Below are 13,020 nucleotides of genomic sequence, written 5' to 3' on the forward strand. Positions count from 1 at the left end.
CAAGAACAACAAAGCTTGTATTAGCATCTGTAACTCAGTCCTCTGGATGCAGTTCGATTGAGAAACACATAATTCTGCTTATGTAAGTGAAACACCGCTCACAATGAATGTTGAAATGTTGTGGATTGTGGCATTAATTCTTACAAATACATTATGTAATTATTGTTCTGATACTCCCCATCACATCTTTGTGTCAAAGCCAGAGTCTAAAGTCTGCAGGTAATAACCCAGCACTGCTGTTCCTCTCTCGCCGTCGCTTCTAAATGGCATCCTATCACGGCGTCAGCAGATGGAGAAGTGAAAGATCACATGGGTGGAGAAGGGGATAAGCAAACAATACTATCTAATGTAAGCACAGTACCTGGCACCGCAAGGCACCCTTAGACAGACAAAACAGAGCACGCTTGAACATGAATCTGACTAATAATCACAGTCACATTGTTCACAGTCAGTATTAGGTAGAAAATATCAACATACCACAGCAATTAGTTAACAGTAATATTAAAGCACATAAGAGAATAATGAAGACTAACGGAGAGCTACTGAGCTTGTCACTAAGCATATTACTTTTATCATTTTGTATAACTACTACACTCTTAGAAAAGTAAAACTAGGTCCAATGTACCGTGTTAATATGAATTTTTCATATTGATTTTTGACAGGAGATTTACCCATATTTAAAATTAATAATTGCACTGTGTTGCGCTTTAGGGTTAAAGGAAATGTCAGTAAAAAGTAAAATTATTATAAAGTGTCCAGGCAGAAAATGAGTAGTACAGTTTCTGATTTTCTAAGGGTTTATTTCTTATAGTGCATGGAATATTTCTTAATTACTCTTGATTATTATTTTAGTATGTGCTCATATTTATCTATGAACTTTCACCTTTGTACATAACAGTAGGTTTCTATAGTGGAACTGTCCAAGTGTACTTCCGTCTTTTAAATAAATGATTAATAAATATTTCCCTCCACAGGGCAAACTGGAAATGTATATTTGCATATGTATGCTTGTTTATATATGTAAATTAAAAAAAATTAACACCATAGTGACAAGGGTACGCAGACAAAATATATGTAGAAAATATGCTAAATATATGTTGTAAACAGTACAGTACAGACATTTTGGGTAAATGTGATATATATATATATATATATGTGTGTGTGTGTGTGTGTGTGTGTAGACATGTGTTTATATAAATATAACGTATATGTCAGGGCTTTGTCGAGTCAGTTTGTAAGGATCTTTTGCAGTTCTTTTATTAAAACAAAACAAGCACAATCAAAAGATACACTCGGTCTGAGGAGAACAGGATCACAGGGAAACTGAAAACCAAACCATCAAGAAACAGCAGCTGAAATACAAGGCTATAAATACATATACAAAATGAGGGCTGAAGAGAAGAAGATGAGAAGAATTAATGAACCAATAAATAACTACGGTAACAAAAGAGCAGGGACAAATCCAGCAAAGAAACTAGATACAAGGAACCAACTAAACAGATAAAATGTGAGATTATATTGGTTATATATTAACATCTTAATTAGTGATATATTGTTAGTGTTAAAGCTAACTGTGTTCAGAAATATATTTTAAAAAATCTGAAGCTCAAGCATTTCAAGCTTTTTTCTGCTTTTTTTATTAACCATTATGTATGATTTATTTAAGCTATTTATTACATTGTCTGTCAGGATCCTAAGACAGTTATGTATTATTTTAGTAAATAAATTAAATGTGTGCTCATTACATGGCTGATCTCTTTTTTATGCTTAGTAAAAAGGTGTCTAGCAGTAATTTGAGGAAATTCCACTGGAGTGACCTGAAAATGTGTTTGTGCAGTTCTTGAGCAAATAATGATTGAACAGTGGGAAATCCCTGTAACCGTGTCCAGGATTGAAATCCACAGGTTTTGTGTTGCTATCCCAGTTACTCACAAAACTAAGTAGCTCATATAGTTGTATAAGCAGTAGTTGTAGCCAATGTGGCTTGGTTCAGTGTAAGTATAGGATATGAAACTGGCACAGGAGCTGGTGAACATTAGGATAAGTTTCCCAATTTTATGTTTTAAATATATACATTTTGTTAAAAAAATTATATATGAGCATGATTTCAACAAACAGCATGTTTTAAAAGTGACTTTAGAGAGTGTATGTAAGTGTACAAGGAGAATAACGGAGGACCTAAGACAGAGCCTTGGGTCACACCATATTTCACTTATGTTAGGTTTGACATGGTAAGATGTAATTCAGGCTAGTTTACATCTATAACTATTACATAATTCTCCAGACAGTTCATGAGAACATTGCAAACATTAGGGTCTGATTCACCCATGATTATCATTTATTACTTCGACAGCTGTTGTGTTGTTGTGTCTTCATAAGCAGTTTAATTATTGTCATTTGAAAAGTTTAATTTTCTTTCTTTATTTGTATATACATATATATATATATATATATATATATATATATATATATATATAATATATAATGAGAAGGAGTTTTAAAACTTCAGGAATACCTTTCTGTAGCTGTATGTGTGTGTGTGTGTGTGTGTGTGTGTGTGTGTCCTGTCCTATAATAGTGATCCTGTACTATAATAGTGATGTTTAAAATAAATAAACCTTACAAAATTCCCAATTTTGTAATGTTTTTGATCTATCCTATTTTTGTACAGATATCTTTCAAACCCATAGTGAGAAAGCTGTCATTCTGTGACCAAATGATGGGACAGAGAAAAGCTCTTGATTGGTGTGGTGTGAAAAACAGGTCACAAGTCTGATTTTATAGGGTTGAAAAACAGTGCTAAATGCAAATGCTACAATCACAGATAGTTAGGAATAGCTAAATAAATAGCTGATCGCTTTTAACAAAGGAAAACAAAATGTTACCCATTTACTTTTTTAGTGGTGTCAAAGACTAATTCAATTGTATCCAATATATCTTCAAACAAATGAATGAAACTGTCTGAGTCAAATCTGTATCCAGCGGCAAACCAGTGAAGAAACACTATAGTATCCTCTAAAGCATGTAGAGACGAAGCATAAGCATGTTTTAGTGGTAAATGTGACAAAATGTCCCACTAACAAGTGTCTGTGATATTGGACTCACCCTCAACTTTGACATATGCTAGATAAATCCTTTAGGCTTACAACAATGTGTAATAATTATGGTGATCATAAATGGGTTGGTCTGATGTTTTACTAGTGTCATAACTGATAACAGTGAGAAGACTTTTGTGTATGTATCTGTGTCTCTTTATATCAATGTGTCCACATATACTTTTTATTTGTCACTCACTCACTAACCAATTTAAAGGCCACAAATAAACGAACAATTCAAAATACATGTATCTCCTGTCACAATCTGTTTCTCATTAACAGAACTGTGATTTGAATTTCCTCTTTTTACGAAATGTATTGTTTTTTTGAAAGTGAAGTGAAAGTAACATACGGCCAAGTATGGTGACCCATACTCAGAATTCGTGCTCTGCATTTATCCCATCCAAAGTGCACACACACAGCAGTGAACACACACACACCGTGAACACACACCCGGAGCAGTGTGGACTTTTGCCCATCAAAAGTCAACAAAAGTAAATTTTCCTCATAGAAACTGAAATTCCTCAAACATCTTTTGAGTTCCTCAGAATAAAGAAAGTTATACAGACACGAATCATCAGAGTAAATGACGACAAAATGGTCATTTTGGGGTGAACTATCCGTTTCAGGGTCAGAGTAAAAATAAACTGATTTGCTGCTGGGTACATATTGATGATGCAATCATGTGAGTTTTGTGTGAGTGCGTTCTTTTCAAGTGTGTGTCACCCCAGTCCACTATCCCAATAAGTAACTAACCTGTCATGGAAACTGTTGCTCTGGGCAACACTGATGCATGATATTCATGCACATCAGTCTTTCCATTGATTTGCTATTGACGTCCCTCCCACCTCTGATAAGATTTGAGTTACAGAGAAGTCCTTTGGACCTGTCAGTCTTATCATTGGCCATTGAAGACAACACACCCTTCAAATAGGGAATGGTCTGAGCATACTTCTGTGATGACGAGATGTGTGAAGTTCAGGTTGTGACGCTGTGATGTTATACGATCACCCTTCCAGCTATACACTTTTATAGACGATAATAACTTATTATTATATGGTCATATAATGGCATCAGGATACTTTATTTAGATTCACAAAGCAAGGTTGAAAGGGGTCAAAATAAACATTCAACATCACAGATTTTTGACTACAGAAAAAACTAAAACAAAAACAAAATGGTGATTCACTATGAGGTAAAATGCTGTCAAACATATTTGATATTTTATGTAAAAATAAATGTTTTGTCAAAGCCATAAGCCATTAATTTCCTCAAGTTGTTTATTACATTTTTGTTACATAGAAAAACATCAATGTGAAAAACTTTTGTAATGCTCACAGTGTCATGTATTTATTACACATTTATAAACTAAATGTCATCATAAATAAAATAAAGGTCATCATCATCTCAAGAAACAATTGTTCTAATTGTATTCTAACTTTATCATCTCACTTTGTTTGGGTTGATGATGGGTTAATGTTCAATCCCCGACCTTGCCCAGAATGGTCAACAGTCTTTCAGTCCAGTGCAAAAATTTCCTGGGGAGGCCCTACGAGACCAATTTTAGAAAACCTAAACTGAGCAAAAATTGGAAATGTTGCCTCGCAAACTAACTGAAATAACTGTAGGCTGGAGCATTAAAGCTATTAAATGGGAATAAATAAAATTAAATCTGAACTCAAGCTAAAACAAAAACAATGAAATAAATAAAATGACAAGCACATAACATTGCTAAAAAATAAAATAAAATAAAAGTTAATTCAGTATATTATTAAAAAGTAAATGAAACAGCTTTCACTAAAAAGTGCTAAAATGACTGTTAAATGTTAAAGCGCTAAAATGACTAAAACTGAAATAAAAATAAAGCTAGATAAGAATATTAAAAAAAAAAACTAAATTACTGAACTAAAATTAACATGAAAACTGAAAACTATAAAAATATATTAGAAAACTAATAGAAAACTATAATGTAATAGAAACTGTAATTTTATAATAAAACTCTAAAAACTATAAAACTATCATTTGAAATAATATTAAATACTATAATAGTGTATAAAATGCTTAAAACTCTATAAATTATATGCTGTATACAGTACAATTTTCATACATTTCCAAAACACCAAACTGCCACCATTAAACAGGTCATTGTTTTTTTGTTTTTTGTTTTTTTCCAATATGAACTTGAAAGATCATGCTGAGAGGAATGAGGAATGAAGTGGGAAACTCCTTCAAGAGAAATGCAAATATTCCATGGAGCAACCCTGGGAACTGAGTCAACCATACACTGAACGAACAGCTGGAATCAAGTAGAGGATATTCAGGGTGTGGCGGGTCACAGGGGTGAGCGGTTATTCAGCCTCGCCAGTGGATATATTTAAAACATCAAGCCCTATTTTATTTTAGCCAGTGTGTGCATGAAGAAGCTTCCTTTATACGCTAGAAGGACCCTGTCCACATGATCCAACTTAAAGACTATTGGCCCAATAAATAATAATTCCTTTTAAAGGGGTCTTTGTAGCATTAAAACATCCAAGTTTCATAGCTTAAAACATTATCCTCATTATAAATAAAATATTTATTTAATCAAGCTCCAAAAATGGAGCAAAGTGACATCACCTGGGCACAAACATTTGCATAAACATGCCTCCAGAGCAAGACATCGACGAATAGTCATTTTCTCACCATAGGCCCTGCCCACTGGCGTTCAGTCACTAACGGCTGACACTTGATTAAGATGAATGCAAGTGTCACATCAAAAGCAAATAGAAATCATTGCCACTATCTTGTCTTGTCTTCTCTTTGACACGTTTGGTTTAAACAGCTCGTTTGCGTCTTTGTATACTGGTGCAGCATGTTTTAAAAGTGACTTTAGAGCGTGTACAAGGAGAATAACAGAGAACCTAAGACAGAGCCTTGGGTGACACCATATTTCACTTATGTTAGGTTTGACATGGTCGGCTGTAATCTATGGAAGCATATGTTGGAAGCAAATTGTCGCTAAATTCAATTTGCAATGTAATATGTAAAATGGCAATGTATTTCTGTATTTAAATTTACATTTTCCCATTCATATGTGCAACATTTAGTGCAAAATGAAAATGAAAATTCAATTATCTCATTTAAATTTACCATTTTCTACACTAGTTTTACTATGCAAATTAAAAACATATTTTAAAGCTTTATAAGTTGCAAAATTAAAATTAATATGTATTACCCAAATTGATTAGATATGTTTAACATGTCCAAGCAAAAACTGTAAGAAAATTATAATTTAAATGCTGTTTTTCCTAAATGCGTTTAGACTTAGGGGTAGGACACTTGGGATTGCATTTTCATCGTGAGGCTGCTGCATAATTGTAGCAAAATGCAATGAGAGTTTCAAAATGCATTCTGACTCAAAGGTGCACCATAACTTCCAACAAGTTATACTTAAAGCCAGCCCTCTGAGAAATACTGTGAATATTGCTATGAATTGTAGCAACACCTCCCCCTTTACCTTTTGGACGTGGCTCATTTTTATAGCAGTAATATTGGGGGGTGGACTCATTTAAAGTAATGTATTCATCTGGTTTTAGCCATGTTTCTGTCAAACAGAGCAAATCTAGGTTATGATCATTGATCAAATCATTTACAAAAAGTGCTTTTGTAGAAAGGGATATTCAGTAAGCCAAGTTTTATCAATTGTTTCTCTGTATTGTAAACATTTTTTATTTGTTGAACATCAATTAAATTGTTACTCTTAATTTGGTTTGGATGTTTTCTGTATTTTCTAGTTCAGGGAACAGACACAGTCTCTATAGTGTGCTATCTAGGTGAAGGAGTCTCTATGTGCTGAGAATTAACTGACGTCTGTGACCAATGAAGAAACACTATACTGTCCTCTAATAACATGTAGAGACTAATCATACGCATGTTTTGGTGGTAAACGTGACAAAATGTACGGCTAACAAGTGTCTGTGATATTGGACTAACCATCAACTTTGACATATTCTAGATAAATCCTATAGGCTTACAACAATGTATAATAATTATGGTGATCTCGCCAAAAGCAAATAGAAATTACAATCATTGCTGCAATCTTGTCTTGTATTCTCTTTGTCGTGTTTGGTTTAAACCGCTTCTTTGTACACATATCAGAAGGATCCCAGCGTAAGGAACAAGTGGACACCCAGATCGTGTCTGAGGATTGATCGCAGCATTTTGCTTTGTGAACTCTCCATGGCACTGTGCCTCGTTTACAAAGAAACATTTGTTAAAAGATGAAGCGGTACTAGAAATGACTGCAGCTGTATCACAAACAGTAAGTAAACGATTTCATAATGCTTTGTCTGGAAATGAATGTTTTTTTAATTATGTTGTCAAAACACACCATCCAAAGTGAGCGGGCATTGATACTGTTTCCTATGCAATGACGTTAACCAATCATAACAGTGGCCAATTACTGACAAGCCTTAAAGGACCCACCCCATAAAAACACAGGTCATTTTAGAGAGAGGGTCAGAATGAGGGTTGAAAATAATCTTTCATTTTTTCAATATTTATTTATTGATTTCATTTTTGTGCAAAAAAAAAAAAACTTTATTAACGTTATAAGTAAACCTCTAGGAACATATTAAAATAATACAAAAAAAAAAAATCCATATCATGACCCGTTTAATACAGGAAGTTGATTATGGACATTTCAAAGGGTGGTATTAATGGGAAGGACATTTTCATTTTTGAGAGTATTTGATTGGACAAACATCTGGCTATGCAAAACATATATATATATAAAATAAAAAAAAACTGAACACTTATGCCAGTTTGGTTTTGGATCCTTAAATGCTAAAAGGTTTGTTAGATTTTTAAAAGATTCTTAATAGTAAGCAAAAAAAAAAATATTTTAGAACTACTCACTGAAAGGTTCTTTGGAGACCCGAAATGGTTCTTTTGTTGAACAGTTTTTGAAAATGCTCAACAGAAAATACTCCAATTCCTTTCTGGAACACCAAAGCTAACGAGGGCTTAATACTAGAGTTTAATGCATCCATTATGTGGCCGTGCAATTACTTTGCACATTATATAATTACAGTTAAATCAGCAAAGTTCAAGGGTCCATAAAAACATTGGTATGGTAAAAAACTGTTCAGAATTTGGAATTCGATAGTCCATTGCCATTAGTATAAGGCCTTCATATTAGCTTTGACACTCCCCTGATAGCACATGTACATCTCTGAGACGTCTATTTGATGTCTGCATTTACATCTGCAAGACGTATTATTTAAGGTGTTTGCTCATCTGCAATACGTCTATAGGACGTTTCCTTTTAGATGTCAAATAGACGTCTATTAGATGTCTTTAAGATGTTTATGATTTAGAATGTATGTAAAACTGACATCTGAAAGACATCTGCCAGACGTTTGTAGACAGCAGATGCTTTCCAGATCAAGAGATCTTTAACAGACATCTTGCAGAATATATACTTAATATAGGAGATTTTTGCTCTTTCAGTGGGACAACGATGTGACTGCGACACCAAAAACACTTGGGTCGCAGTCACATCGTTGTCCCACTGAAAGAGCAAAAATCTCCTATATTCTGTCTCTGCTCACAGGACGAGCGCTGCAATGGGCAAAAACAATATGGAAGCAAGCTGGACCTATCATTCAATCTCCCGACAGCTTTGTGAAACAATTTCATGAGGTGTTTGGACAAAAAGCTGTTGACTCGTCTGAAAGTGAACATCTTTCCTGGAGCCGCTTCAATTCATGGAGGCTGATTGTTCAGATCACCTGTCAATCAAGCTCTATGTGAACGGTAAAATGAGAAAGCCTTGCTACTGGAGACTAAAATTTAGTACAACAAAAAAAAAACACTAAGTAAATAAATTCCTATATTAATCTTTATTGGCCGGTAAAGTCAAAGTAAACATTTGTACAGGAGTTATGCTCTTTGAAGGCTGTATGGGACATCATGTATATTTTAACTTGGTCTGATGAATACTACAGTATATGTGTGAAAGATTAATAGTAGAAACATAAATATTTTTGTCTTCTTGGTTTTGGTCCATTATTTTTCCTTTCCTTCTGTGTTTGTGATATGGCCATTTCAGTTCCCTGTGTTCATTTCCTCATTTGTTGTCACAGTTACTGATTGCTTAGTGCACCTATTTCTTGTCCAGTTTGTTTTTAAGTCTGTATAATCAAGCCCTCAGTTTAGTACTCTTTGCTTGATGTGAAGTTTTTATATAGCTTTTCTCCTATGGACTGGAATGGACCTCCTTTGTTTTTATTAATAAAGTGACAGCGGCTGTTATTATATCCACCTCGCCTCTTTCTTGCTGTCTCTTCTGTCTCTTCATGAAAAATAAGTACACTACAGCCTACTTTTAAAACACGTATTACAGAAATAGTATACTTTAAAAGAACATACTTAAGAAATGAATGTAATGTTTTTGAACTTTTAATTGCATTTTAAACTAAACATGTATAATAGTTTAATTTATATTATATTGATTGCATTTAATTTGCATTAAAAGCAATTAGCTGAACTTTAGAGTATGTTGAGTAGGACTTAAGTACATCTTTAAAAGTAATTGAATGTATTGACAAGCATTTATGGTAACTGAGATATGCTGTCATTTCTGTTGACACTTATACATTGTATATTTAAATAAGTTTGTAATTATACATTTGTAATGAAGAATATTTGTGGTTAAAATTTAAAATTATAATCAAGTATTGAACATGTGTATGCTAGTCAACAGATCAAAATACTGTAAGTGTATTTCTGTCATGACAACTCTCGGAGGGATTGGCATGGTATAGTGCAAGACAATGTTAATGTATTTGGTCTTGGTGGAATAGAGCTGCTGCTGCTGCTGCTGCTGTGGCACAGCAAGTACTGGGACTTGCTACTGCCAATACATTCACAACATGCTGCTGTGAGCATGTTAGAAATGCTGCTGCTGCACATATAACATACAAGAAATAACCCCCTATAGCATACATGATCACCTCGTAGCAGATCTACACAGGTGGAGCTGGGGAAGGTGGAGTGTGCTGCTAACTGCTACAGCAAACAAAAGCCAGGTATTTGAATATTGAGCAGTGAGCTCATTGGCTACTGATGCAGGAGAACACCAATCAGCTGTGCCATGTGATAATGATGTCATTAGGTCAGATTGAGTTAGACCTATTGGACTGCGCCAACTAGAGTTTCATGCCAGAACTATGTATTTCTTTGATCCACAATGATAGATTATTATTAAAAGAGCATCATCCACGCCATTTTGTCAAATCATCATATGTGTTCATACCACATTGATGTCTCTAAATGTTTTATTTGCTGTTGGATCATAAAGTGCTGCATGTTAAGGTGAGGCCGCAGTGACTCAGTGCTGATAGTATGAGGGATCTGATAGATGAATGCACCTCTGTAGGTGCAGGACACACCACAGTTACACATTTACAGAGAAGGCCACATCACTGACATCACAGCAGCAGGAGAGTATAAATCCACACCGATACTCACCTGCACAAGCACAGGAGCGGACGCCTAACCCGAACAAAGGACTCAAGACCCACAGCGCACCATACTCTGGACTGTATTTGACTCTAGAAAAGACTGAATTATGTGTTCTGGAAATTTCGCCAAATGCCTGGGGATAACCCTCCTCCCGCTGGCCATCATCTGTGTCATCTGCAACATTATGCTGTTTTTCCCTGGTGGTAAAGTAGTCGATGAGAGTAACGACATCACGGATGAAGTCTTTTACTTCGGAGGAATTCTGGGATCTGGTGTGCTGGTGAGTGGATGAGTCAATGTCAGTTTTTCCTCTTACAAGAAGTTAAAGACTATTAAACAACTTTATTTGAAATCATTTTGAGATCACTCAATTTGAGATCAGATTTCTGTTAAAAAAAGTAAACACATTTAAGCGACAGTTTATGGATGTACGGAGGATTTGCACATTCTATTATGATTAAGGCCCATATTATTATTATATATTTTTTGCATTATAACTAGACAAGTATTTTAAAAAGGGGCAAGCTTTTTTTATTTTACTTTTTGTTTTATTGTAATGTTTTTATTTATTGTAGAAATGAAGTTATAGGCAAAGCTTTCAGTAACGAGCTGGTCTGTGTTTAGATGATTTTCCCTGCGCTGGTTTTCCTGGGCTTGAAGAACAACGACTGCTGCGGCTGCTGTGGGAATGAGAGCTGCGGAAAACGTTTCGCGGTGAGAAAACACCCCTTCGATTCGAACACTCACAAACTTAAGTGCCATCTGAGTGCCATGTGACAAATGACATTTTCCCACCATTCCTCAACACAATGATCATGTTATTCCCGCCATTTGAGAATTCCCACTAGAAAAGACCTTTCTGAGTGAAATATTAGAAATTTGCATTCTTACTCTTACCCTACTTGTTAGAGAATTTCGCAACACATGCCATTTCAAATCACCATTAGTGCTGTAACAAATGAAAGAAACAGGAAGAAGTATTCTGATATACAGATATATTAGACACAGTTTCAGTTTTAACATTTTGTTTGTTGTCTTTTAGATGTTCAGCTCAATTCTGTTCGCCGCGGCCGGAGCTGTGGGCGCTGGTTACTCTGTCGCTGTGTCTTGTGTGGCCCTTAATCGCGGGCCCAAGTGCATCACTTCCTATCTCAATGGGACTGTTCAACAAATTGACTTCAATTACCCATTTGCCGATGGGTGCGTCTTTATCATCAAATGAACTGAAATCAAGTAATAATCCTGTAGCTGTAATGTAACACCTGCCACCTGATTTGGTTCTTTCAGAAACTACCTGTCCAACTCAACGCTGTGGGATCTGTGCGACGGTCCGGGCGATATCATCACGTGGCATCTGACCCTGTTCTCAATCCTGCTGGTCACTGGTCTGGTTCAGGTCGGTCTGTGCGCTTTCCAGGTGATCAACGGGCTCATCGGCACCATCTGTGGAGACTGCTGCGGCTGCTGCGGGGTACGCACAAACTCTGATCAGAACAATAACAATAAAGCACCCACAGGCCTTATTGATGACAATTTAAATAGATTATTTATGTGTGAATTCACCATTAGTTTGACATTTTGAAATAACTTAACCTTGTGTGTTTCCGCAGAGCTCCTAAACCACTCTGGACTTGGATCATTGATTCTTCAGAACTAATCATGCATCCATATCTGTAATTCTCAACAGTTTCTCACCTCATGATTTGTATTTATACAAATGTTCAGATGGATGTTGCTTTCTTCCGTGTTTGTTTGCTGTATCTGCCTGATGGCTGATGGCTTATGATGGCAACATATATTGTTATATATAATGTTTCATATAGATTTATATGATATAGGATATTGATATATAGTGTATTGATACATACTAAAAAGAATATTGAATATTTATTCAAACAGTAGGAGAATGTTATTTTCATACAAGTATTTAGTCTTTTTTAATGATGGATAAAGGGAAGTGCAAATATATGGAATATTTGATAAGAGATAACATTTTTTATTATTTTATCTCAGGAAATTGATTGAAATGTATTGCTATATTAGTAAAAGAATATTTGACACTTAATAAACTCTTGATTTAAAAAGCACCACATGGCTGTCCTTGTTGCTATACTTGTGCTTTTCCGTCTCACTCAGCAAGATTTGGTTTTTCAGAGAAAACAGGAAGCAGCAGGAGGCACAGTGAGATGATCTGGGAAGTGATGACCTGACATACTCTGGAGAGTTCAGGGTTACTTCATAAACAACAGCTGGCCTGCTGAAGATGATTTGCGTACATTTTTATAGCTAAACACGCAAAGAGCATGCAATAACATGATGTGTAAGCTAAAACAGCGCTATAGCGTGCTTGATAAGAGTTCTTCTGCAATGTCATAACTTCTATTATTGAGAGAAGGCTTTCTGGCTAAAGTAAATGTTT

The 13,020-nt window shown here is 35.1% G+C and overlaps 1 protein-coding gene across 1 annotated transcript; it reads left to right on the forward strand.

Annotated features, from left to right (window-relative positions):
• The first annotated feature begins 10,613 nt into the window (after positions 1-10,613).
• Positions 10,614-12,680, forward strand: LOC306874525 (transmembrane 4 L6 family member 4-like). The gene is made up of 5 exons (XM_079424642.1): positions 10,614-10,881; positions 11,226-11,315; positions 11,644-11,801; positions 11,889-12,072; positions 12,212-12,680. The coding sequence occupies exons 1-5, from the start codon at positions 10,708-10,710 to the stop codon at positions 12,218-12,220; spliced, it is 615 nt and encodes a 204-aa protein (XP_079280768.1). The 5' UTR covers positions 10,614-10,707; the 3' UTR covers positions 12,221-12,680.
• Positions 12,681-13,020: the final 340 nt, after the last annotated feature.

Source organism: Barbus barbus (assembly GCF_936440315.1).
Source record: "Barbus barbus genome assembly, chromosome: 9".
In the NCBI taxonomy this organism is placed as follows: Eukaryota; Metazoa; Chordata; class Actinopteri; order Cypriniformes; family Cyprinidae; genus Barbus; species Barbus barbus.